Source organism: Vanellus vanellus (genome assembly GCF_965231255.1).
Source record: "Vanellus vanellus genome assembly, chromosome: 16".
Lineage (NCBI taxonomy): Eukaryota > Metazoa > Chordata > Aves > Charadriiformes > Charadriidae > Vanellus > Vanellus vanellus.
Window position 1 is genome coordinate 14,324,790 of NC_138921.1, and position 27,363 is coordinate 14,352,152.

Sequence of the window (27,363 nt, forward strand, 5' to 3'; positions counted from 1 at the left end):
GCAAAAACCTCTAGGACAGGTTTTGGACTTAATTTTGAGCAATTTTGCTCTCAGTTGATGTAAGCTCATAGGCTGGCATTTGAGCATGTGGGATGCTGGCAAGGAGAAAAGTGTGGGTGAAATGAGTTTCAGACCTGCGGGAGATACTTGTGAGACCAGTTGTGACTGTTGTTAGAAGGCAGATGAGAACAAGAAGGAGTCTTGAAAACTAGACTCGTGTCTGGCACATAGAATAGGAAGCCATGGACAGCATATGACAAAAGTTGTCACTGGCCAAGTGTGCCTTGTTATACTTTTTTTTTCTGTTGACAGTTTGGCAGTTTTAGGGTGATGCTCTGTCTTGAAAAGAGTGGGAAGAGAAGAACTGAAATCAGAATGATTTTTTTGTCTGTTGTGTTTCAGTGGAAAGCTGGTTTCACCAAAATGGAAAAATTTTAAAGGCTTAAAACTTCAGTGGAGAGATAAAATCCGTCTCAATAACGCCATCTGGAGGGCATGGTATATGCAGTGTAAGTATCACGCTTGATTGTGTTACTTGCTATAAAATACTTTCTGAGAGACACATATGTAAGAAGCAAGAGAACTGAAATTCTGTCTAATGAAAAGCTCAAAAATCTGCTGAAGGCCCAGATGTGGGAGGCTGTCATGGCAGTGCCATTGGATCAGTGTTTTCAGTCCACACAGAGGCTGTACTGAGGGGTCCAAGCGCAGCTTCAGATCTCCCCATTTCTTCTTGGTTACCTGGAAGAAACCCTGGCTAGATTTTTTTTTTCACATCTTGCCATTGAAGTGACAGAGCTCTGCAGAGCCTGCACATGCTGAGCAGTCACATTTTCATTCTTGTTTCAGACCTGGAAAAGCGCAAGAATCCAGTGTGCCACTTTGTGACTCCACTGGATGGCTCTGTTGATGTCGATGAACATCGTCGGCCAGAGGTATGTAAAACCTGGGGAACAGACTAATGAGCTCTAGGGTTTATAACAAGATTTTCTAGTCCACTAGATATGAGAGCAGCATAACAATTCTTTGCTCTGTTGTCTTTATGTAGAAGGAACTATAAATATAAAGCAGACCAAACCCATTTTTTAAGTTTATCACATTGAGATTATCAATGTGCAACCAGAAGGACATTTACTATCTATGTAACTTACGTCTGTGTTCTGGTTTAGTGAAACATAAGTCATAGAAGTTAAGATTTTGACAGCCACTGCTCTCTTCTGGCTGAAGATTGCTGAAGCCAGTGGGAAATCAGAGTGACGACTGTTTTCAGGATTGAATCTAAATGACTCTGTGAGAGTTTTCTGTATTTTATTTAACTGATGAGGTGTGGTTTCAAGACAACAAGCAATTTCTTTTTCTCTGTCAAGGTAACTTCACAAAAAGATCGAATATGAGTTTGCCTATGTTAACTTTTATGCTCTTGTAAACATAGATGGAAACTGATATCTGCCCTCTGGCTCCTTGCAGAAAACCAGTGAGGCCCTAGAATAATTTATAAACTCAAAGGAGTTCCAGATGAGTTTAGAACTGTCTCAGGTTTTTTCAAAGAACAGTGTTGATGTTTGTGTTGAAAGATGACCCTCGAACACAGGAAAGTTGCGTTAAGGCTCTCGTTAGTCTGCTGTCCCCAACTTATACACTGCTGCCTGTGATACATTGAAGACCCACATTGTTCTGATCTTTTTGTAGCTATGTAGTATGTGGCCTGTAAGGTCATGCTTCTCCCTGAACTGGACGTCAGGTTTCTATTGCTTTGTGTCATTCTTAACAGCTGTTGTGTATGTGTGTGCGTGTTCATGTAACCTTGTGAAATTGTCTTTGCTTGTTTTCTGCAGAACAGGGTATGATATGCTTTATGCATTATATTTTAGTAAATTAATTTTAAAATTGGTGGGTTTTTTGCCATATCTTAACTTTTGGTGGTGGTTGTGCTGATGTGGGAGGTGCTGACAGTGCAGTCGGACATCATATCTTGTTTGTTTATTGTGGGAAAGATGAAGTTAGTAGTGTCAGATTTGCTCTGTAATAGCTGAACTCTGGGACAGTGTGGGCTGCTGATACATGAACTCAAACAGAATTAACGTGCTTTCTTTTGCATTTTTTCTGCCTGAATATTTGCTTGGAAATGTATTGGAACAGTCAGTCATTATGTGATTCCGTGTAATTCATGGTATGTGTTTGTGTTTTCAGGCCATTGCAACAGAAGGGAAATACTGGAAACGAAGAATTGAAATAGTCATCAGGGAATACCACAAGTGGAGAACATACTTCAAGAAAAGGGTCTGTTGGTTTATACAGTGAAAGTAGCTTACTTGAACTTGATCAATAGGTTGTTGCTTTTTGAGTTTTGATGTCACTTGCTAGCATGCAAGAATACTTAAAACAGATGTTAAGCTGGTACAGGCATACTTACCTGATTAGTCCCACTTAACTAAAAATTATTGTGCAGGGACTCATTGTGCATGATTGGGTCTGAAAAGTTTGCAAAATCAGGTCTTCTGGCATATACAGGACCCATTCTGACTTTAACATCTGTTTTGTTCTCCTTTTGCAGTTACAGAAACATAAAGATGAAGATCTTTCAAGTTTGGTCAGGGTAGGTAATACTGCTGATATGTGGCAGCATTTAAAAGCGGTAATGTGCAGTAGCTTGTGTTAATTAAAATCTAAAGACAAGCATCTTGCTTAAGCTTTAATTAAGGTTAGACACCTTAATGTTTCTTCACCTTAGAGGGCAATGTAAGACTTGTAGCTTAAACTGGATGGAGGAGAGGTTGAATGTAAAGTGCTGTGACAGGAGAAATGAAAATTAGTATTGGGTGCCCAGAAATATCAATCTCTTTGAGGGCTGGCACATTGTTTCATCTTGTTACTGAGTCCTTCCTGGCACTACCACCTTGCTTGTGTAACTGGATCTGTGAAGATGTGTGCGCTACATGTTGCAGATCTTTGTGCTGCCCACAACATGGGCAAATAGTGTGCTGGGATCCTAAAAAAGCCAAAATGTTTAAGGGAACAGTGTTATCAGTATTTAGTATGCCCCCTAAAGCCATCAAACCTACTTTGGGCGTATAAACTGATGATCAGAAGCACTGTTCTGATTTTTTTTTTTTTTCTTTTTGGAGCTAAGCATAAATCTGTATCTGTTCCAATTTCACAAAACTTAGCTCTTTTGGCTGTGAGCTCCAATGCACCATCATGGCATGTTGTTGTAGTTGCAGCTGCATGTTGGCTCAGCCCCAAGAACCTGACTGAGTGTGCTTTTAGTCTGCAGCAAATGCAAGGCAATGCAATTTAGCTCAGCCTGTAGTGAAGGGTGGGTAAGCCAAGTCACATTATGTTGTATTTTTCATGGGCTAAAAGTGCCCACAAGAATATCAACATACCTTGTGCAAAGTCAGATTAGAATTACACTACATTTCAGAGATTCAGATACACTTCAAGATAGGAGTTGTTTGAGTTTTTGCTGTGCATGTTATTTTTAAATCTTTATTCAAACCAAGGGATAGTTAAGCTGCAAAAACATATGTATAATCCATGAAACTAGAAAGTGTTAGTTTGGTTATTTTGTCTTATGTTCTTATAGTCAACGTGGGTTTTCTGGGCAGAAACCTTTCCCAGAGTATTGCGGTATTCTGCTGAAGATTTCTGTTGTTCAAATCAGTGACCTGAAGTTCTTGTTGTATCAGAAGTACCACTGATTTGTTTCAGTCCGTTTGAATGGCTCCTGAATAAGAGTTTCTTTCTCTAAAAATGTGAAAAATGAAGACTGTTTTTATGTTTCTGCACCTGACTGCTTTAGTGTTGTCTAGGTAGCCTGACTTTTCTTCCTTTCTTTTGGCAGGATGATGATGTGGTTCTCTGGCAAAAAAGAAGGTATGGCAGAGAAACACCTGTCCCTATGGAGGAAGGCAGCCTCTTGGATGCAGATATGCTTATGTCAGAGTTCACTGACACGCTGTTCTCCACACTGTCTTCGCATCAGCTCGTTTCCTGGCCAAACTCCAGGGATATAGGTATTTGTTTGCTGTTAGCTATGTTGTGGTGGGAACCTCTAGGAGAAGTCTGGTTTGTTGTTTTGCTGCTCTTCTAGTCTTGCCTAAGAAATTTATCTTACTTTGCTGATACAGATGAAAGTAGGTCAGAGAATATAGCTGTCTTATGCTTTAAGTTATGGAATCCCAGTTACTAATCCAAGTTTAATTTCTGTCTTAGCTTCTTATGTGCTGCTTCTAGCATTGTCTAATGTTGCTCTGAATAAATCTGTAAAAAGCAGTATTTACCTTTATCAGCGGTGAAGGCATTGTTATTATCTCAAAGCATATATGCGTGTGTGTATTTTTAAGGGAGTGCCTATGTAATTTTCTTGTCCCTTAGAGCAAGTGCAGGTCACATCTCCTGTAAAAACAATGCCAAGAACTATGCAGTTCTGTCGAATGCTCTCTAAATGAAGGCTCTGACTGTCTAATGGGACAGCAGATGTGATGTTCACTATCCATCATCCTTGCTGCATGGATGTCTAAGCTGTCTGAGAAACTCCAGAGCAACTGTGTTTTACATGAAGCATACTTGAGGCAAAATGAAATGGATGATGTGGGTTGTTTTTTTTTTTTTTAAATACTGTGCTGTGAGCTGAAGTGGTTCATGTTTTGCTTCCCAGCAAGTTTATGTATCGTACAGGAGATTTGGGAGCAGGAGATATCCAAGCTTGGCAATCCCCAGTTGTTAGTTAGAGCCTTCAGGTTTCACCTCTTCTATTTTACAAGTTGGAAGTTTCATTCCCCAATGGTTTTAATTTCAGAACTGTGCTGTAGTTGTGAAGAAAAGCAGATGCTTAGTTCATTTCAGCAGCAGTTTTTCTGTAAACATCCTGGCCAAGCCTGGCTGTGGAGTGTGTGTTGGTGTTCTAGCCAAATGCTATGTTCCTACTGCTGTTGCTGTATGAGTGATGTGAAGCTAATCTAATGTGTCTCCTGAATTTTGCAGCACACTTAGGAAATGCTGACATGATTCAACCAGGGCTTATTCCTCTCCAGCCAAATTTTGATTTTATGGATACTTTTGAGCCTTTTCAGGGTAAGAATCCTATATGTAGTTGATTAAGTTCTTTAAAATTGTAGTGATTTATGAACTGTTTTTTAACAGAATATTAAACGTTGCAGATATCTACTCTCTTTAGTAGGCAGGAGATTTTAGAGAAAGTGAAGAACACTTCATATATATTTTCCTTGTTCATTATTTCAAGCAGATGCATATGTGGGTAGACTCCCTTGATACTGTGACCCCAGCCTTTTACTTACCTGGGTTTGAGAGTCACTTTAGGTTCGAACCTAGTTCAACAGAATTTGCCTTTCAAAAGAATAGCATTTAGGCCTTAAGTCATTGAGTAAGTAAAGATAAAACATCAGATGTGGACAGGAGAACTCACAGAATCACTAAGGTTTTCCCATTTAGCACTTCTTAGTGATGAAGTGATTTAACACTTTGCTTTGGAACATTTTCTGATACTCTCAAGAATTACGTATGACATTAAACTACTACTGACAACTTTGGTGGCTATGGATCTTCGTGGAAGTCAAAAGTCACATCTGTTTGCTGGGCCTGCATGCAGTCTGCATCAGATAACTGAATTTTGTGGGGCTGCATCAAGAATCAGCTCTTGGCTATCTGCATGTAGGTGAACCTTAAACAGCGCACTGATTTTTGTATTGTCCTCAGCTTGCATGAAAGTTGAAGGAGTCTGCCCTGAAGAGATCAGTTCCTCTGGAAGACAACAATTCATTGCTCAGTCAGCAGCAGTTGTATAAAGCAAAAATCTCATGGTTTCATTATTTGCTAAATAGTATTGACATTCCTGTGAATTTTAGTATCTAGCAATGATGTACCTTCAGTATGAAAAGTAGAAAATTAATAGGTGACTTTTCATATTTCAGATTTATTCACTCCCAGTCGTTCCAGTAATTATTTCCCTTCTGTGTCTGCTGTCAGCTCAGCTACAACAGAGAGCAGCAGTCATTCTTCCCAGGTAAGAGAGGTTCTCAGTGTTTAGAACAGCCTCATTTCAGACACACATGTGCTGAGAAGACTCTCACACATGAGCCATGTCCTTCTCAGAAGGCGTTCAGACAAGAGTTTCAGAGGTCATGTTTGAATCTGTAATATTTTTCTTTTCTGTCAGTCTCCTGTCCTGCCGTCGGGTTCATTGCCCAACACACTTCCAGCAGGGAACATCAGTGATGGACTGATTGCTTCCTCAGTACCTGCTCCTGTCATTCCTGATGTTGGCACTGACCAGTGTTCCAGCATTAGAAGCGGGGGATCTTTCATCCAGCCAGCGGACTTCACTCCCGACTCGTCTCTCAGCGGGCCACAAACTTTTATGCCAGTGTTTCAGACACCCTTGCCACTGCTTCAACCTGCGACACAACAGCACCAGTCCCCGTTGCCTGCAGCGCCTCTGAATTCTAGCTTAAGCTCTCCACCAGCTTCGTTTGCTGCACCAGAAACCCAGAAGTTTGGCCTCTGTGAGTCTACAGTTATCACCCACACAGCTTCTGCTACGTTGACCCACAATGCCCCTGCCACCACCTTCAGCCAGAGCCAGAACCTTGTCCTAGCAACGCAGCAGCCAGGTGCAGGAGTGCCTTGTAACCTGGCTTTCCAGACTACTGTCCTGCAGGGGCAACCCTGGCCCCAGCTGCAGTCCCAGCTGACATTTGCACTCCCCAAAGCTGTTCCTCTGGCCAGTGCTGGGACAAGGCCCAAACAGTCACAAAAAATAGTGCCTGCTCCGAAGCCTGATTCAGTGTCCTTATTGTTAAAGATTGCCTTCATCACCCCAGGTGAGAAGCGCTGATGCAGTGATGTTTTGTTTTGTTTTTTCTCAGTGGGACTAGCAGGAGGGACACCCCTTCTTGCTTTTCTTGGTTTAGATAATGAGTGAAAATATAGCTTCCTGAGGGTGTCCAAGGAACCCCTGAACCAGCTGGTGTGTGGCTACGCTGTTCAATGGGGTGTTCTGGACTGCTGTGAGGACTGCAAGTAGTTTGGTTGTGAGTGTGAAAAGCTGACCTGTGAAAAGGGGTAGCTCCTTGTAAAATTTGTGCTGGGCTGAATAGATGCACCAGCACATGGAATGACTAGAGATCTGTGATCCTGCCCCATAGAAACCTTGTTTGTGATGTTTAGTGCTGTTCTGATTCGCTCTGCCCCTCAGAGTGTTCAGCCACAGTAGAATAGGATATGGTAGGGAGATTGTGTGGGATGGAGAATGGCAGATTTGTCCCTGTCATTGACTCATCTGGTTACCCAGGACAAGTCACTATGCCTGCCTGTGCATCATCACACTCTGTAATACCAGGGTACTGGTGTACATCCTTTGGTAATACTTTGGATGTATTCTGATGTTCATCTTTCGTGCTTGAAACTTGTTGAGACAGAGTACAGTGTGTTAGCAAGGGAGCAGCTGTTGAAGTGGACCACAGCGTTGGTCCAGATGGGAGTGTGCCTCTCATCCACCATCAGTGCTTACTAGCAGGACCACAGTGATGAGAATCAGTCCTTCCAGTGTGGAAGGACTATGAACAGGCAGGGGGAGCTGGAGATCTTTGTCTCAAGCAATCTACAGACTCTTGAGATGCTGTCAGGAGCATGTGGTTTTCAGCTCAGAGTATGAGTGCCTAACTGATAACACTGGGACCTCCCTGTTGGGTGTGATATGGAGCTGTTGGCTAAGAATAGCAAGCGTGAGCGGAGAGATTTGCTTGTGGTGGTTCTTGTGGGGAAGCTCAGGGCTAGAGCAGGACAGGCAGTACAGTTTTTCTTGGGATTATTGCACGCTGTTTTTAGACTTGTGCTGGCTGGGGGCCAAGTGACTTCAGCCACCTGAAATGTGCAACAATAATCCAAGAAAAACCCTGCCTGGAGGAGTATTGTTAAATGGGCTTTACTACGGAGTAGGTGTATCTGTCAGGACCTGGCATTGTGGTTACCCACCAAAAAAAACCTAACCATCTGTTCAGGAGTAGAACAGACCCAAGGATCTAATTCTAGGACGTCACTGGGAACAAGTTGGTTCATGATTAATAGCAGTAGGGTGTTAATGGCAGTGTTTCTGTCTATGGTATGTTTTTAAGCAAGAGTCCATGTACCTTCAGCCGTCAAGACATGCATTTCTCATCCAATAAAGTGTTGTAGGCAACTCTCATTTTCAGAAAGCCTTTACTCCTAGCTTGCTTAGTGCTTCCTGGGTTGATACTCACCCCATATATCACTTTCCCAGTGCTTCATCAGTTACTTCTAGACCATCACAACAAATGGCTTTGTTTCTCATCTAGATTTAAAGTTGCTGCTGTTTTTCATTCTTGGTAGTGGTATGTGTTCAGGGATCACAGTGCTCTTAAACTACTGGGACACCAGGCTCGGAGGTGAAATCCAATATTTTATGTAAAGACTGGAGCTTTATTTTTGGCAATAGAATAAACATCATTACTTGTAACTGGGGCATTTATGCCTGTCATTTGTGTTCAGGACAAACAAATCATCTCATGACTATAAAGCAAATGGCATTATAACCTGTGTTAGAAAGGGATGTATAACATTTACTGCTCTGTGATATAAGGACTTGAAAATCTTTGCAGACTTTCTCATCAGGTGCAAGACTTCACATAGGAAAGAACTCTGCTATCACCACTTCACGATAAATGTTCTGATTTTTGAGAGGAAAGTCTGCAAAAGATGTATGTGTAGGATAGAATCATGAAAAATGTGAAGGGGCATCTAAATCTGTGCTGATTGTTACAATTACCCAAATGTGGAAGCCAGAAATACCAAGTTTGTGCAGCAGCATTAATGCACTGGTAAGAATAGTCTCTTTAGCTCAATAGAGGTGTCATAAGCCCCGCTGAAAGTTATTGAACAGTGGAAGGATTGTGATTCCAGCTTTATATGTGGGAATGCTCAAAGAATGAACTCCCTATATCAGAGTGACAGTGCTCTCTGCCAGATATAGCCATGCAGGGGCTGACACAAGGTCTGGGCAATCCACAGGCCTTTCTAATAAAGGCTATATAGAAGCTTTAGTTGATAAAAACCACAGTTGTTGGTCACAGATGACATTGTAGGAGAGAGGATGTTAGATATCCTGCACTGTCTCCTTGTTCTGCTGTGTGTGTCCTTCAATATCCTGATGCTAAACTGCAGAGGGGTAGGTTGCATGAGCTTTTGTGACACTTTTCACGTCATGACTTTATTAACGAGAGCTGAAGCCAATACAGGCTAGAATGAAACTGAGTAAGTTTGGTTTAGTTTTCTCAAAAAGCACACAACAGCTGTGTCTCTGAATGATTCTTCCCTTAGTAACAATATAAGATGATTAGTCATATTCTCTCTAAAGTCTGGGCAACAACAATGTCAGCATCAATGCAATGTCAATAAATGTACATCAGCATTGGTTAAATTGAGCCCTTAGCAGATTTATGTTAGACACAAATATTCTAGTGGTGAAAAACACTTCAGAGCAAGGATCCTGATTCCTGTCATGGGAGCAAGCCTCCTGTACAGACTTTTTTTGAGAATTTTTTGTAACTTTCTCTGTGGAGACAATTGCTGCTATTCGCAATTATCTCTAGCTGTCTAACACTGCAGAACTCCTGGGTCTTTAACCTATTTTCTGGAATTTTGGTGCTGGTTCCCAATCACATTTGGTTGTCTTGTGCTTGTGTATCATGTAAACTAGCTGTAAAACCAGATAGTGAAAGGAGCTTGTAGAGCGAAGTGGCGAGGAAGAGAATTTAATATATGTGCAAGGATGCACGAAGTATTGAATATACATCCTTTAGCTGATTTCTGTCATTGACTCTTTCTGGGCCAGCAGAGCAAGCCTGAGATCCAAGAAGTATGGATGTGAGAGGAGAGGTGAAGATGATCCTCCTTCTGTCAAACCCAGCTCTGATAGAATGAAGACACTTTACACCTCCCTGAGTTACGAAGTACCCCTGTAAATTCACTTTGAACCACTGCCTAACAGTGATGCCAGAAACCTCAGAAATAACTGGTGTGTTAGTCCTTTGTACTGGACACATGGGATTGAGATTATCAGAAAACTGGTGGCACTTTGTATTACAATGAAATAGTACCAAATAGGTGCCCGTTAATCCATTCCCCTGTTCAATGAAAAGTTATTTCATACAAAATAATCTCCAGCTTTTTTTTTTTTGTTGTTTCATTAACTATTCTAACTTAATTGTGTTCTTCAGCTGCCTTTCAGGAACAGTCCAGAGCTGTGATTGTAACTCCAGCACCTTTAAAAAGAGAGGGGATTTTGACGCCAGCCACGTCTCAGTCTAATGTTGCAATTGCACCAGCTGGAATTGTCAGAGTAAGGAGAAGAAAAATATATATATATTTGTTCTCTAGGCCTGTTACTTGCAAGTAGTTAGAGCCGTAATGTGCTCAGGAGGGTAACTAGTCTGCTAAATCTCGCCTGTTACCCAGCATGTGCATTTATACATTCAGCATGATGTTTGCTTATTTTAATTAGCTACTTCATGGGCCTGGAAGCACTATCTAGTCTTCACAGACTCTGTCTCACACAACAGTAAGATTACAGAGGGGCATGTATATACAGTACTATGAATGGGGATGGTTTGTGCTTTTTCTTAATTGTACAGAAGCTAGAAGGAACCCAGGATGCTCACCTTTCCATTTACATATGGGAAAGCACGCCTTGAGTATATGAGTGGGTTTCTCAATATGTTGTATGCAGGAAGATGGAAATAGATTTTAGTATATTATGCTGTTGATGTATTTAATACTGCTGTAAGTTATGAAAGGATACTGGTCTCCTGCCAGAAGTCTGACTTCAGTGCCTGCCAATTCCTTATGTATTAGCCCTTGTTTCATGTCATCAGATTGTTAATCATGTATTAATTTGCTACTTTTAGTGAAAGGCAAGGTAACAAATTTCTCTCTCTCTCCCCCCCTTTCTCCTTTCTCTCATCCCTCTCTCCCTCTACCCCTATTCCCCCCTTCCTGCTCTCTTTTTATTTCTCTCTGTGTTTCTCTGTGCTATTTCTATGCTGTTCCCAGGCTCCCGGGGTGACGGAGTTCCGTAGTAACATTCTGGTTGGTCCAGCACAGCGAGCACCAAGTAGTCAACAAACCCAGTCCACAGTCTCACACCTCTTCTCTCCTAGTGTAGTCCAGAATGTGTTGGTGAAAGGAGAGCAAACCCCTTCCCACTGTAGCAGTTCACAAGTTCCCTCACCTACACCTAGTAAGTTAGAAAGCTGTAAGCATTCTCTCCCCTACGTGTGTAAGTGTGTTTCCATTGGTTAGGCAGGGTGTAAATGGGCCTTAAGGATCCCTGGAGAATTTTTGAAGGAAAAGCTTTTTAGGCCCTTCTACCCTGCAGCTTCAGTTGCATCCCATTGTTTGCAATTTTTGTCTTAAACTACTGTGCAGCATTCCCACAAACTGTGATTTTGTGTAAGTGGTTCCTTTCTAAAGGGATGTACTGTCATAGTCGCCAAGAAATTAAACCTGTTTTAAAGGCATCTGTGTAAAAACTGCTGAATAGGTTTGTTGTTCAGTATTATAACTATAATTTTGATTGGAGGATCTCAGACATAATCCTTGTTAACAGTAGGTAAGTGCAAAGACTCCTTTTGCATGTGTGTTGATAGAGCGATATCTGGGCTGGTTTGAGAGACATATGCTGGTTTTGCTGGTAAATGGCTTGTAAGTGTTACTGTCACGCCCCAGGCCACTAGAGCCTCAAATGGGGGAGTCTAGGAGGACGATGGAATTGCAGCCTATGCATTCAACATGCCTTTGCTGAAATGTGTGTGTGTGTGAAAGGAGTATTACGTATCACTATTCGGGATGTATTAGCCTTGTGCCATGAAATACTAAGCTTTCCCAGTAATCTTGACATCTTCTAGCATGTGGTTGCTGCATCAATGAGTGTAATTTGGTTGCTGACTGCACTTCAGTTCAATTTTGCATAGAAACTTCTCAGCAGTTACATTTGCTACAGAAAGTTGTTTGTTAATGTGACTTGTCTTTCTTCCTTTATGGAGGCCGAGACTGTCAGAATTCAAGCCAAGCTTCCCCCTGCACCTCTGAGCAGAGCCCCAGTCCACGGTCTCCCCAGAACAGCTGCTCAGGAAAACCGGCCACTGACCCTACTATGGCTGCATTTAAGGTGTGTATCCTTTCCTTTGCAATGCTTTTCTTCACCTTTGTAACTACTACAGGCTTAACTGTACCTCTGTAGGTCCTTAAGGTCATGACATCACTTCCTGCTGTGGCTCACAGGAGTGTTATGACAGGTCTCAGTTTACTTGGTCAAAGGTTTCAGGCTTAGTTTTCTAAACCATGGCTTTTTGCCATTGTTCTGTTGGGGATCTTCAGGTCTGCAGGGCTCTGGCCATCGCCGGAGGGGGAGTTCTTGATCTGCTGAGTTACTTACGTATCTCCAGTGATGCTATGCTGCTCCCCAGAGAAGCAGCTCCACAGGCTCTACAAGTTACAGCTGTAAAACACTTTGAGAATTATTGGGGTAAGAACTCGGCGGTCTAGAAATAGCATCTGAAAGCTGGCTGTACCTCATACACAACCTGACCTTGTCAGAACACTTTCTGTGATGGTATGAGAAGCTTCTCCACAAAAAATAGCCAATGCAGGAAAATCAACTCTAACCTTCTCAAGTCATTCTGTTGTGAAAAGAGAGTTTAACTTAACCATTTTGCAAGTGCCAGCCTCTTTTTGGCTTCTCTGTCTTTGTATATCCCACAAGTTCATGTCAGCTTGGTTACTCCCAGGGCAGAAAGGTAGGTTTAAACACTTGCAGCCTTGAATTGCGCTCAGTTCTAGCTCTGTTGCAGAGGAGAATCAGAACTACCGCTTCCTGAATGTGCTGCAAGTTACTTGTAAGAGTTCACAGTTCTGTTTGGCATAAATGCTCACGATCAGTAGTTGCAGCCTTTTCTTGCTGCTAGAGAGCACGTTAACAAAAGGAGCAAATTATTAGGACTGGCCGACGGTGGGAAAGTGGCCACTAGATGGAGGAGCAGTCTTAAAAGACATTATGTATGTATTAGGAATTCATAGACTCATAGAATTGTCTAGGTTGGAAGGGACCTTGAATATCATTGAGTCCAACCATCAACCTAGCACTGCCAAAACCATCACTAAACCGTGTACCTCAGCACCATGTCTACCTGTCTTTTAAATATCTCCAGGGATGGCGACTCCAGCCCTTCCCTGGGCAGCCTTAGCAACCCTTTCTGTGAAGAACTTTTTCCTAATATCCATACTAAACCTCCCCAGTGTAACTTGAGGCCATTTTTTCTTGTCCTATTGCTTGTTACTAGCGAGAAGAGGTCTACCCGCCCCCCCTTGCTACACCCTCCTTTCAGGGAGCTATAGAGAGCGATAAGGTCTCCCCTCAGCCTTCTTTTCTCCAGGCTGAACAACAACTGTTCCCTCAGCCGCTCCTCATGAGACTTGTGCTCCAGACCCTGCACCAGCTTCGTTGCCCTTCTCTGGACACACCCCACCACCTCAATGTCTTTCTTGTCGTGACGGGCCCAAAACTGAACACAGTACTCGAGGTGGAGCCTCCCCAGTGCCGAGTACAGGGTGATGATCACTGCCCTACTCCTGCTCACCACGCTATTCCTGATACAGGCCAGGATGCCATTGGTCTTCTTGGCCACCTGGGTACACTGCTGACTCATATTCAGCTGGCTGTTGACTAACACCCCCAGGTCCTTTTCTGCTGGGCAGCCTACCAGCCGTTCCTCCCCAAGCCGTTAGCACTGCATGGGGTTGGTGTGACCCAAGTGCAGAAGCTGGCACTTGGCCTTGTTGAACTTCATACCATTGGCCTCAGCCCATCAATCCAGCCTGTCCAGATCTCTCTGTAGAGCTGTCCTACCCTCAAGCAGGTCAACACTCCCACCTAACTTAGTGTCGTCTGCAGAGTTATTGAGGGTGCACTTGATCCCCTCATCCAGGTCATTGGTAAAGACATTAAAGAGAACTGGCCCCAGTACTGAGCCCTGGGGAACACCACTTGTGACCAGCCGCCAACTGGATTTAGCTCCATTCACCACCACTCTCTGGGCATGGCCATCCAGCCAGTTTTTTTACCCAGTGAAGAGTACACCCATCCAAGCCATGAGCAGCCAGTTTCTCCAGGAGAATGCTGTGGGAAACCGTGTCGAAAGCTTTAAATGATATGGAATGTTTTAAATTAAAGGCTTCAACAAGGTCCTAACTAATTACATGCCTCAAAAATTGGAATTTAGCTTCAGAAATTCAGAAGTTGTGTAACAGTTTTAAACAGGAATTTTTACTTTAGCAAGAAAACCTACAACTTTTGGAATTGAATTTAATACACTGGACACTTCTTTTTAATAACAAATCATTGTTTGAAAATTTATAGTCATATGGCTTTGACTGGGAAAACTATGAATGCCATAATTCAACAATAATTACACTGTGAATTTGAAGAGCTGAACTAGTCGTAGCAGTAGAACAGTAAAGGAGAACTGCATAGTCTGAGCTGATTTTATTTATGCAGAATCGAAGAATGAAGCATATTTCAGAACAAAAACGCAAGTTTAATATCAAGATTGGTTTCAGTACTCTGATCAACTTGGTTTCAGCCAACTCCAAGTCGGTAAGTAACTTGGCAATGCTAATAGTTTAATATGGGATATAAGAAAGAACCATTCTAAAAAGACTTGTTAATAAATTTAATCTCTTGAGTGTTGACTGCGAATGCCAGTCAGTCAGTGAAAATACTTGAACTGAGGAACTTGGAAAGGGAAGGGTGATAAATCCATATCTTATAGTCAAAAGAGTGTGTGGAAGCACTTCATCTTAGACATAGTTCTTCTTGTTCAACGTTTGAAGCTGCATCAGTTTTGTCTGATGAGATGCTGCAGCTTTAAAGCCAACAGGGAAAGAAGAAAGTGATCTTTGCAATCCTTGCTCTAGGGATCCCAGAAATGAAGATGATTTTTGTCATGTTTGCAACATAAGATGACTTTGCATTTACTGCTGTGTCACCTTTCTTCTGACATACTGGCTTTTAAAGTCCATTCTTGCTGGGTTCTCGTCCCCATAGCTGGACTTGAAAAAGCTATGGTCCAGCCAGCATTGTAAGCTTATTCTGCTTGAACCATGAGCCAGCCAGAAGCCAGATAAATACTGTTGGTGTGATGCTGGGCCTGGCTTAATATACCTTGACATTTGGCCTAAGCTAATATACCCACCTATGAGCACAGCTTGTTGGCTTAGGCTTCGTGCCATGCTGACCACAGCTGTGCTGCATTTGGTGAGCCGAGAGCATGGCAGAGCAACCTTGTGTGCCTCAAATACTGTTGAAACATGTCAGTGAGCCAAAGGAAGAACAAAAAAAATACAGTGAAATTTCTGAAACTTCCTGCGCCAATGAAATCCTTACTTCCCAGGAGGAGTCAGGAGCCTGACCAGTTCCGACGACTTTGAAAATCCCTCTAGGACTCTTTATCCTGAGTATCACCCAGCTGCCTTTTAGAATTTGGCCCTTGCCTACAGCCCTGCAAACATTCTCAGGGCTTTTTTTTCCTGTCACCTGTCTTTTGTGCATAGGTTTACAGAGAAAAAAATTCCCAACTGACTTCTCATTGCCGAGTGGCTTTGTCCAAATTAAGAACACATTCTGGCTATACTAGTTAATGTAGTTCATTAAATTGAAAACAAAATAATTGAAACACAGGCTTGTCTGCACAACAAAATTCTAACTGTCTTTTAAATACCTTTTGAAACATGGAAAATATGAAAGCTTATTGTGCAGCATATTGATTTGTTTACATAATTTTTATAGTTTTATACATATAGGCCGTAAGTTATCGGAATTTCACTTTCTGATTTGAATAGCCTATTTGAAAGGTAATCAGGTTTGAAAACTCAGCTTTAGTAAAATGTCTGATTATTTTATTCCTCAAGTACAGATTTTTATTTCATTTCTCAAAACTGAAGAGTATTTTTTAAAAGATCTGTGACATTGTTTCTGTCTTCTTTGGTTATCGCTAGACTGTGTTACCTCTGTTTAAAAACTTCACGTTTCCCAAACCAAATAATGTATATTGTCAACTTCAAACAGTGCTTCTAACAGCACTGTAAATCTATCAGCAGATGTAGCATCAGTGCTTAAGTAAGATTTTTAAATATTTTTAAGAGGATAGGTAATGAAATAAAACGTTTTAAATTATTAAAATACTTCTTTCAACAAAGTAGCAAAAATGTACTTTGTGGAAGAAAACAGCCACTGCAACCACATTTCTCTGTCCAAGTGTGCAAACAGGAGTCAGAAATGAAGAGTTTAGTATTCTCTTCAGTGTTTCACATGTGCTTATGTGTACACAGTGAAGGAAACCTAAGAAAAGGTGCTGAAGTGCTTTTCTGGATGTTAGAGCAGGTTAGGGGCAAACTCTTCATCTGTCTAGCTTTGTTCCAGAAAGTGAGCTCTATGTTTGTGTTTGGTCTAGATCAGCCATGCAATCACGCTCCAGAAAACAGTAGAATATATCGCTAAACTACAGCAGGAAAGAACGCAGATGCAAGAGGAAACCAGGCGCCTTCGGGAAGAAATCGAGGAGCTAAACGCTGCCATCATGTGAGATTTGGGGAAATTTCTGTAATGAAGCAGAGCAACTTGAATGTTGCTTTGGCTAACAACAGGGGATGTTTGCCTCATGTCACGCCAAACAACAGATGGGTATTGAACAGAAGTAGAGTTGCTACCAACTTCCAAACAAAAAGCAGAATTGCTTTGGCATGAGCGTTGGTAGCAAACCGTGTGGATTTTCAGCAAGCTCTGAGCATGAGTCCGCAACAGTGGCAGCATCAGATGCATCAGGTCAGTTAGAATAATTCTGAGAAGCCACCAGTGACGACGTTCTTTTTAAAGCTATGCTCACTGGGTAATGAAATGCTCTTACTCTTCATGATGGCTTTGCTGCAGTTTTCTTTCCAAATGCAGTCAATTTTTATAGGAAAACATGGTTGAGTACATAAGACACAGCACTGGAGTCGAGGACCTTGCCACTGGCTGAACATAACTGAGAAATCACTTCACCTTCCTGGTGCCTCAGTTTCCTCTGGGTTTACGATAGTTATGTGCTATGGCAAAGCATGTGGAGAACCCCAGTGGTTTTTCTTCCATCTAGAGAAGTATTAGGCTTAGGCATTTTGTTAGACTTATCAGCAAGTCAAAATCTTTTTCTTTTTCTTTAAAAGTATGGTGACATCTGTTTGGTTTTATTTTAAATTGATTGTTTCTTAAGAATCTCGGTAACATTTTCTTCTGTAACGTTGCTCAGGAGTAACTGTAAACTTTTCCTTGACTCCTAATGTGCTTTTTCCTAGTTGGATGTCAAAAACTACTTTGTTCTATGTTATACTTTGCTTTCAGTTATGTTGTAATAAAAAGTGTGTAGGAGCTTGAGAAATTGCTTTGCTGTGTGAATATAGACAAAACTGATGGGAAAACAGTATGTATTCCTGGCTATAACAATTACATTTTGGGGGGAGGGGGGATGTCACGCAATGGGAAGCCACCTTGGTCAGGGATACTGGGGATCCAGACTAAATTACAGCAAGAGAAAAGTGTGTAAGAGAAGCGTGCCCTTCCTGGTGGGGTTTCTGACCTCAGAACATCTTTTCAGTTCTTGTCAGCAGCAGCTCCCTGCTACCGGGGCTCCCGTAACACGGCAAAGATTTGACCACATGAGCAGCATGTTTGATGAGTATGTGAGAAGCAGGACCCTGCAAAACTGGAAGTTTTGGATTGTATCCTTTTTATATTAACCCGCTGAACTTGGGGTTTGGTACTAATATAACTAGAGCCAAGCACTCTGGATTCTGATGCTGTGACTTTAAGCCAAGTTATTTAAATAACATATGTCCTCAGTTTTCATTCACACCTGTATGTGGATATGAATGCTTGCCTTATAGGCTGTCATGAGGCAAACTTGTTCACCTTAAAATATGGGAGGTAACTTGAAAGTAAAATGCAATACAAAGACAAGGTTTTCTTGGTGCGTTATTATACTGCAAGAAATTTTTAATGGACTGCTTCTGAAGCTGTAGCTCTTCTAGTCTTTTGGAAAACTGAACAGAGAATCACAAAGATTTCGGGAGAAAAAAACATTATTACAATTACTGAAGCTGTTGCAATGGCAGTTTAAAAACTTGCACGTTTCTCTTTTCTTTCCTTTTTTTTATTTTTTCATATTTTTTTAGTTTTCAGTTTGTCTTTTACAACAGTCAATCAACTTAGTTTCTCTTTGCTTCTCCAATGCTAGCAGCTGTGCTTGTAAGCACATGATAATACAGGAGTTAAAAAGGCACAAATGGAATTAAACTGAGTTTGCTGCATTTGTGCTGTGCTGTATAGACTTAACTAGTTTGGATCAAACATTATTAGCTTGAGTCAGTTCAGGGATATTAGTAATTAGCAATGAGCAGTAGTGTTAACCTTCCGTTTTACCATTAAACTTCATATGTTCATATAGCTATTTATTTGCACTTTATATTTTCTGTGTTTTGTGCTGGTTAGTTCCCTCTACCTACCTGGATAATATGAGTATATATGTGCATGCTTGTGCCTGCATGAAGTACAGAATTTTTAATACTTTGATATGTGAAAATGCTTTCTTTGGTGTTTTCTGATTTATGTTGGCCCTAAAAACACTCTTCCTTTTAGCATCCTTTTAGGTAACAATTCTTAGCAAGATCTCATGCAGTGTCTGATAACTTAGAGCTGGTGCATATGTGGAACCTCTGAGTTCTACAGCAAACTTCTACTTCCAAACTCTGGAACAACTTCAAGTGAATTGTGAAAATAGAGGTCTTTAATATAACAACAAAAATGTTTATTTAAAGACAGTCGCCCCTACGTTTTCTGGTTTGATAGTGTGTTTATTTCATGCTGCTCCAAGATGCTAAGTAGCTCCAGAATTTGGAAGTGAGCTGCTTCTAGAAAGTGGCAGAGGTTATCAAAGATGAAGGTGCAATTTTGGGTAGCTGGGTTTTGTAGTATTTGGGGAAAGACAAAGGCTTTTGTAGTTGGTGAAAGACAAGATAGATAGGCAAAGGAATGTTCACAAAATTCCTTTTACAAATCAGGATGTACCTGTGACGGAGCAGTTGTTCTAACAGCTGGATTGAGTCCTTAACACGTGCTGACCTATTTCAGAATCTCTTGCAGTAAAAGCTGACAAGGTCAAGGGGTGAGTGGTGGTGGTAATAATAATAATAATAAATCTCTGTCATGGTTTAGGCCCAATCCACTACTGGGGACCTGAGGGACCCCAGACGGGACCGACAGATGCTCCCCTTATGGAATGACTGTAAGAGATAGAAGGGCAGTTTCATTACACATATGAAAATACCCGTTTCTGTTGCATATAGGAGGGAAATGAGTAATCTGGTCTTGGGCTACTAGAGATAACCCAAGAATAGAATACTCTTGAATATTAGAATATCTATACAATAATACCCTCATTCTTCCAGGCACTCTGTAAAAGTCTGTAAGGGCATGCAAATTCCCTCAAGTATTCCAGGCAGTTGTTAGACCTATCGTTATTGTCAGCCACAGTGAGAAAGATGGGGGGGGCGTGACAATGCTGAGATTGGTTTGGGCCACATTCTCACATACTGCTGCTGTACTCAGAAAATCCCATCTGGAGTAATGTGGTAAAACCACAGATTTTGAGCCTTCAGATGTTTTATCATCCAACCAGCTTCTGAAATAAATGTACCTGTAAGCTGGAATCTACTTGGTGAATTATCATGGCAATGTTACAACAAGCTGTTTCAAGTTCAAATATGGTGCCCATTCCAGGAAAGCTCGTCTGAAAGCCTGGAAGCTGGGACCAACTGAGGCTTGTGGTGGTGCTCTGTGCATTTTAATACACTACAGACTAAGAATTCTGTCTGCTCCTTTTCTGCCGTGAAGGTTATTGTCAACTCCAGGCCCGTCCTTCCAAGCTGTGATGATAGATAGCCAAAAGGAAAGCTTGACAGTCCTCGGCTTGCTGCTGTTCTGGTCCACATAGATGCAGATCAGCAAGTCTGGTCCTGGGTGTGGGAATCCTTGCCACCCCGTTGATCATTTCTGAGAATATGCTTATGTACTTTGAGGTCTTTGTTTAGCTGCAGTAACAGAAAACTTGAGTGTTTGCAGAAAAATCTGCCTGAGAAATTGGCTGAATTCCACACTGTTGGCCTGTGCTGGACTCACTATGGCCAGGCAAGACTCACCCAGGTACCCCACCCTGGATGCATCGGTGGTGTGCTATGGTAAGTGGTGGGGTTACACTAAAGCCTCCATATCATTTTGCTATAGAAGCATTGTTGTTATGTGAAAAAGGTGGCAATGAAGAAATTGAACGGATTACATGTATGTAGAAGTTTCAGATACTCATGCGCTTGCAAAAGTGCCACAGCGTGCAGTTGGTTTGTGGGAGATCAGGTGAGTTGTACAGGAATTTTGGAAAAAATAATAAGTATCACTAGGAACTGAGATTCAATTTTTTTCCTTTGTCTTAGTGTTGCACATTTAAAAACATATTTATTGAAATGTTGCAATCCCTCTAGTAGTTGAAGTCCATTGTTTTCTCTGCAGACTCGGCTGTAGTAACCTTTCTCATAGAATGTTTTGACCTCCTCCTTTATTGTCTCCCTTAACATTTGATGATTTGCAGTTCAGCATTATTATTAAGCCATTGTTTGAGTCCTTCAACGGGATGGTTTCCACAGCAAGCTTTAAGGATCTCAATCAAACTGCAATGGCCTGGTTGGATCAGCACTGTTCTCTTCCTGTTCTGAGGCCAAGTAAGTGAAGTTCTATCCAGCAGTTATTCCTGATCATAGGAAGTGACACCCTCTCTAATACCATTTCTTGAAAGTCAGAGGATGACAAAGAAAGCACGTGATGCTGAATATGACTTCCTTTTTATTATCTGGGTGGAAAAATAAGAACCTCTTTTGACTGTGAAGACACTGGGTTGCACGCTTAACACTGAACAGAAGCAAAAACCAGATTGCTGAATATAGATAGCAGAATTTAAACAGTCTTAGGCTGCATTTAAATTTCTAACACTGCACTCTAGTTGGCGTAAGTTTGACAGTGTGATTTATCTCATTATGAAGGAAGACTTCTAAGATTTGTATTTGGCTTTAGAATGACCTTCTGTTTGGCCATGATTGCTTGATCCTTTCCCCCTTACAATTCAGCAAGTATTTACATTTACAGTTATAATTGCCAAGTGGTAGTCTTTTGTAGAAGAAATAGGTGGGGTTTTTTAAAAAGCCCTAGATCTCCATTCCTTGCTCTCTGGGCAGAATTCTTGCACATCTCTGTTAATTGCTGTTGCTGTGTGTGGAGGTGTGCATGTTTTGCAGAAATATTTCCATAATTCTGTCACACATCCAACCTGTGTGGATCTGTTTGCAGTCAAACTAATGGCTCTTCTTGATACTTTTCTGATTTTTTTTTTTTTTTTTTTTTTTTATAGTGGTGCTGAACACCCTCCGGCATCTAAGTACAACCACCTCCGTTCTGTCAGATCCATCGTGCCTGCCAGAGCAAGCTGCTGAGGCAGTTAACAAGATGAACAAAACAGCTGGCGAAACCTAATAACCAAAGACAATGAGTTGCTTATACAAAGGGTGGAGAACCTGCCAGTCCAGCCGCCTGGCAAATCTCCTTTTAGTTGGTGCACTTTAGAAAGAATTCTCTCCATCACCCGAGACGTTGTTCAGGGCATCTGGCACTGCCTTCAGAATATGTGGAAGTATGATGCAACGTTGTCATAATGTTTTGATTCCTCTTCAGTGCTGTGCTGTACTCCATTAAGTGAGAAAACACCAAGCTCAGGTAAATTTAGCAGGTTTGAGTCCTGCAGGCAGCAATATATCTCCACCAATGCAGCATGCATCTATATGCAACAAACATATTTCTATGAAACACCTTCAAGTACTAAGTTCTCTGAAGTGTAGATCTTGTACACCAAGGAATGTTCTCTTAAAGGGGAAATATACTTTTGATTTCATGAAACAAAATGTGCTTTTTATTTTGTTTTCTGATATTCAGTTCCATTTCTTTTACTTGAATAGTGAAAATTGTTAAACAGGATCATATTAAAAACCAAAGGAGAAGAAAAAAATCCGTCAATATGGCAACTTGTGGCAAAAATACTAGAATTAAAATCTCAGGCTGTTTTTTTTGTGTTTTTATTTTAATGAGTATATCATTGCATATGATCAGTTTCAAGACATGCTTTATTTTCTATCAAATAAAGTAGCTGATTTTTATTATCTTTCCTGATATAGTCATTGCAAGTGAGTAGCAGGCTGCGCAGTAAGTGCAAGAAAGCAGTTTTAGATTGCATAGATCTTGCAATTTGGATAGATACATGAATTTCAAACCTGTTTAATCTATGAACTGTTTTCTTGCACTCTGCAGAGTTCAGCTGCCTTCCTCATAAAATGTGCGCATATAAATCACATCCATAGATACATGTAGTAGCACTTCAGAGAGAAGAATTGAGTTTGTAACATTAAGAAATTGGCTTTTTTGTTATCTTGGAAACTATATCAAACCACATGGACTTGTAGTCAGTTCTTTGCTGCTTCATCTTTTTTACTTGTTCTCTTTGCCTTCTATCTGAAAAACCTGAAGGACTTAGCTAAATTTGTTCTGTATGGGAAGGTTATGTTCAACATGAATTATAAAACATATAAAAATATGTTTAAAACTCAAAATACTGCATAACATTTTTCTGTGAGTCTCGGCAAGTGCTGTGCTCTGCTGCAGATAAACTTAGTCTTGTTACAGCAGTGATAGTCTGTCCCTCCTGAGACAGCGCTGGGATATTCATTCCAGCTGATTGTTCGTGGTCAGGAATGATCCTGTGACCCTTGTAATTCCACTCATTACTTGATTCTGATTCTTAAGAGCTATGCAAACTGTGGGTGATGTTTCCCTTGTACCTCCTCTGAGTAGTTTTCTTCCCGTTTCAAAAGCAGGCTGCCTGGAGGTGATTAGCAGGCTGTCACAGTGCTAAAATGAGCAGCTAAAACATTTGGGCATTGCCCGTGCTGAAATGGGGTCAGTAGGTTCTCCTTCGGGGGATGTTGTTTTTCTCAGTGTTCCCAATCATCTTCTCTACTTGGTGGGCCAAAGTTTAAAAAGAAACGATAGGCCTGGGCAGTAGGACTAAGCATGGGGAATATTTTTTTTTCTTTCTTCTTTTTCCGGAGATTTTGCAGCCAATGGCTTTCATTGCAGAGTTTGCCTACGTGTGAGCAGGATGTAGCAAGAAGAAAGTGTGAAAGGTTAACCCCAGGGCCCTCTCCCCGAGCAGAGGTACTGTGAGTGGAGGAATTGGGGGCTGAAGAGGACTGCTGGTGGGGAAAGGAGCCAAAGGGGAAGACAAAATGGCATGATCTAAATACCAAAATGCCTTTCTGCAGCTGTGCAGACAAATGCTGAGAAGCTCTGAGATCCTCTAAGCAAGGAGATCCTCATTTTATTTTACTTTCTTTCAAGTATATCTGACATACCATTTGAAGTTTGTGGCACATGTGAAAACCTGTGTTCCTGTGACAGAATCAACAAAAATCCAGGCCTCAGCTAAGCAATGGTTTGTTGAAATAGTGTATAAAGGTTGTCATAGTCATTAAATAGTAGATTTTCTGGGGGAGACCGTATCTAGGTCTTTCATACATAATGTTGTAATCAATTAAGCAATATTCTTTAGGATGCATCTGGATTAAAAAGTGTTGAGTAAATGTAAATCCTTTTTTAAATCAGTGCTTTAAATCCTCCCATTTTTATCATTGATTGTGAATTCAATTCCAGTAAAGTCATTTAACACTGTGATTAGCAGGGGAGCGTCCCTTAAGTTTTCTTTACTGGTCTATCTCATTGAGATGCATAGATATCTACATGCATATTTGCATGTTAAAAACACGTATCCGGTTTTCTAGAAAGAAATAAGTAGGCACATTATCTAAGAACACACCCACTTGTGTTTTTGCTGTACTTTTCAGATGAACAGATTCTGTAATGCCTCCCCTGCAGTGTGGTCTCCTGCTTGTTGGGCAGTGATTGTGCTTCATTTTTACCATTGCTAGTATCAATGACATTAGAGTTTTGTCTCAACAAGCAAAGTGCACTGCAAGCACACTTCAAAGCCCGGGGAAGTCTGATGACTTCTAAGCTTAAATCCCAACATCTCACATCTCACTGAATGGATTGGAAGCAGAAAGGGACCTTAAAGGAATAGAAAGGGCTAGTGTGACTGAACTGCTAAAATTTTTTTCCATTAGCAGTTTTTATCTGGATGTGGATGGAAAAAACATCATGTTCGTTGCACCGTGAGCTGATTACGATTGGAGGGGAAGTGCTTATTTTAATAACTTGCAGTGAAGAAACAAGCTGATGGCACTATTAAGAGACTGCAAATCTTAACATAGTAAAGAGAGAAAAAATTAAATCAAAGATTGCTTACTTAGGCAAGAATGTAGGAGGGAGGGATGCAAAAGTGAAAAGATACTTTCCACGTAGTGCAATTACCAGAAATGATGTGGCTGCTCTTTGAAGCAGTGATTCAGTGTGGTTTTGTCACCGTGTTATTGCAAATAAGAATTCTTTTATTAGTCAACATTGTGAGGGGTGTGATTTCACTTCATTTGAAACACAGGAGGAAAGAGCTGTATTGCGTCTCACATCTGCACAGTGGAAGTACTGAGGATCAGTATGAAAAGAGATTGACCACATATGTATTAATTCCTGTATAGTTTTCCACTTTGGTTTATATTTTAACTCCTTAGTCCGTCTTACCCATTGAGGAGTCTATAAACACTATATTTCTTTAAAAAAAAAAAAGTTTGGTAACACTTTCTCCCCTATTTTAAGTGGTCTAATCTCCTCGTGTCACCAAAGTATACTTAAGCAAGCAAAACACATGGTGCCTATACTCTACGCAGTATTACAGATGATGCACGTCTGTCTTCAGTGAATTGGTGCTAAACTTCTAAAGAATCCCCACATAATTGAATACAAGTCATATTCAGTCAAATCCAACACGTTTCATTCAATAAGGGAGTGACTAGATCAAATATTTATGGCCTGTGGTATGCACAAAGTCAAACTGAGATTATCTAGTGGCTCCTTCTGACCTTGAATCCTATTAATGAGTATTATTGTAGATGGCCCTCACGCCAAACACAAGTTCTGGAGAACTTGTGCATTATCTGATGTAGTTATTTGGCTTATATGATGCTCCCTGTTACCAGGAGGAATAAGTGGTGAAAGTCCGGAAGCAAACTAGAATTGAAGGAATTAATGAGTAGTAGGAACAGAGACAAGTGTATGGTTCATCTTGACAGTCTGATCTCTGCACAAAACCAAAGGATTCTTAATTAATACGGTTTGACTCGACTGGCATATTCTTCCATGCTTTTCTAGATCCCTTGGGAAGCTTTTCTTCAAGGGAGACTTACTAGAATGTTTCCATCTGTGCCTTAGATCTTGGTGTCCTGTATGCGTTTGATTTATCTTAAGTCACACATTCTTCCTCCTAATACAGTGCTATGTGGAAAATTCAGTGAATTGACAAATGGGGGCTTCCCTGGGTTTTAAGAGGATTTTATCTGCGTGGCATTACTGTGTCCCTTTGAAACTGAGGTTGTGAAAAATTGTGTGTATGTATGGAAAATATTGCATCTTTCCTGCTGACTTCACCGTCCTCCCCTCCCATGTACGCAGGCACATACGCACACACGTATATGCTGTCATAGCAGAAGCTTGACAGAAACCCAGTAAATATGCAGATGCTTAAATCTCTTAATATGGAATGGCTTGAAAAGACAAAAGGCTGTCAAATTACATTGGAAAATAACGTCCCTTTACTTTGTATCTTCAGGAGTATTTTACATTCCCTTGAGAGTGTGTGTGTATGCATGTGTGGTAGCTGTGAGAGGGGCAGGTAAATCTTGTTTGTTTGCTTTTAAAACCCAAAGCTCCTGAAGAGCGGTTTGGGAGCAGGAGAGTGAAGCTCTCTGCAGAAACATTCAGTAAGATAATGCTCTTGTAGTACAGATTATTTGAAAGCTATTTAACTTTCTTTGTTTCTGGAGGGAATAATTCTTGCTTTGATGTTGCCAACTAGAAGATACTGCTGAAAATAGAATGAGTTGTTAACTATTTTGACCTCTTTCTTTCTTTCTTTCTTTTTTCCTTTCTTTCTTTCTTTCTTTCTTGGTTCCTTTCCACCTTTATTGCATGGAAAAACACCCGCAATCAAAAGGCTGATTACACCTGGTTCAGGCGCTCTAGGGATTCAGCCTTATCGGACTTGGAGGTCTATGGATAACTGTTGATGACTTTTAGGAGGTTTTCTGATTAGGCGAGACAACAGGAGTTTTCCTGTTACACGGCCTCAATTTGTACACTTGAGTTTTGGAGGAGATCGTTTGTTTTGGTGTTTGTAGGGTCCCAATATTGTTCCCACAACATCAGTTAAGGCATCAGACTTCCCTTTGTTTCATTCTTGGTTGGATTTCATGCTCATTTACTGTGTTAGAGCAGAAGTGGTAGTACCGAATTGTAGATTGATCTGTAAAACTTGATTCAATTACAAAGAAATACATACTAGATATATAATAGAATGACTTTCTAGCCATTGTCTGAACTGCTTTTATATATGAACTTTTCCAACATGAATAAGGTTTTGAATCAAAAGATATCAATGTTAGGAGCAAGCCTTTTAATTAACAATACAATGAATAAATTGCTCTTGTTCTTCTTCTAACCTTGTATTTAAATGTGTTCAAAGTGAATGGAGTTCATTCTTGTTTAAAAAAAAAAAAAGGCAAAAAAAAAAAAAGCTTGGAGGTGTGAGGACTTCAGGTTGTGCTCTTGCTTTGCCTAGGTTTCCTGTTCTGTTGCATGACACAACTTCTGTTGTGCTGTTGATATGTAGCACTTTTCAGTAGGTCTGTTAAATTGTGCAATGCATTTTTTATATTTACAACCAAAACAATAAAGGTTATTTTTTGGAAGAAACTGCTTGTAGCACCTTTATTTTCTAACTGGATGTGGGGAAATGGTAAGTGGAATTGTTCCTGGAGCAGGACCAGCACCCACCATCCTTTTTGCAACTCTGTAAGGTGACAAGGGCTCACTTCCCTATTAGCAATGCTGGAGTTACCCCTTTGGAACCGGTGTGTTTGGCTTTTCCATTGCAAGGCTTATATCCTCTGTTGAGCTTCTGAAGCTTGGACTCCTTTTAA

At 40.9% G+C, this 27,363-nt stretch overlaps 1 protein-coding gene across 3 annotated transcripts; it reads left to right on the plus strand.

Annotated features, from left to right (window-relative positions):
* Positions 1 to 467: 467 nt before the first annotated feature.
* On the plus strand, positions 468 to 27,130 carry LOC309678473 (MLX-interacting protein-like). Of its 3 annotated transcripts, none has more exons than XM_082491514.1 (16): positions 468 to 509; positions 850 to 935; positions 2,191 to 2,280; positions 2,555 to 2,596; positions 3,845 to 4,016; positions 4,987 to 5,076; positions 5,934 to 6,025; positions 6,179 to 6,842; positions 10,257 to 10,378; positions 11,089 to 11,275; positions 12,081 to 12,205; positions 14,591 to 14,689; positions 16,545 to 16,672; positions 17,724 to 17,847; positions 20,766 to 20,895; positions 21,579 to 27,130. In XM_082491514.1, the coding sequence occupies exons 1-16, from the start codon at positions 503 to 505 to the stop codon at positions 21,698 to 21,700; spliced, it is 2,280 nt and encodes a 759-aa protein (XP_082347640.1). In that variant the 5' UTR covers positions 468 to 502; the 3' UTR covers positions 21,701 to 27,130. The 3 variants fall into 3 exon arrangements, with proteins under 3 accessions (XP_082347640.1, XP_082347642.1, XP_082347641.1); XM_082491516.1 differs by having other exon boundaries at positions 6,179 to 6,524; XM_082491515.1 differs by lacking the exons at positions 20,766 to 20,895; positions 21,579 to 27,130 and adding an exon at positions 17,969 to 18,081.
* The last annotated feature ends 233 nt before the right edge of the window (positions 27,131 to 27,363 follow it).

Bases quoted from the DNA above. Each gene is read 5' to 3' on its own strand.
- LOC309678473 (XM_082491514.1), top strand. The intron at 4,017-4,986 runs GTATTTGTTTGC...TGAATTTTGCAG, and splicing joins GCCAAACTCCAGGGATATAG to CACACTTAGGAAATGCTGAC. The intron at 6,843-10,256 runs GTGAGAAGCGCT...TGTGTTCTTCAG, and splicing joins GATTGCCTTCATCACCCCAG to CTGCCTTTCAGGAACAGTCC.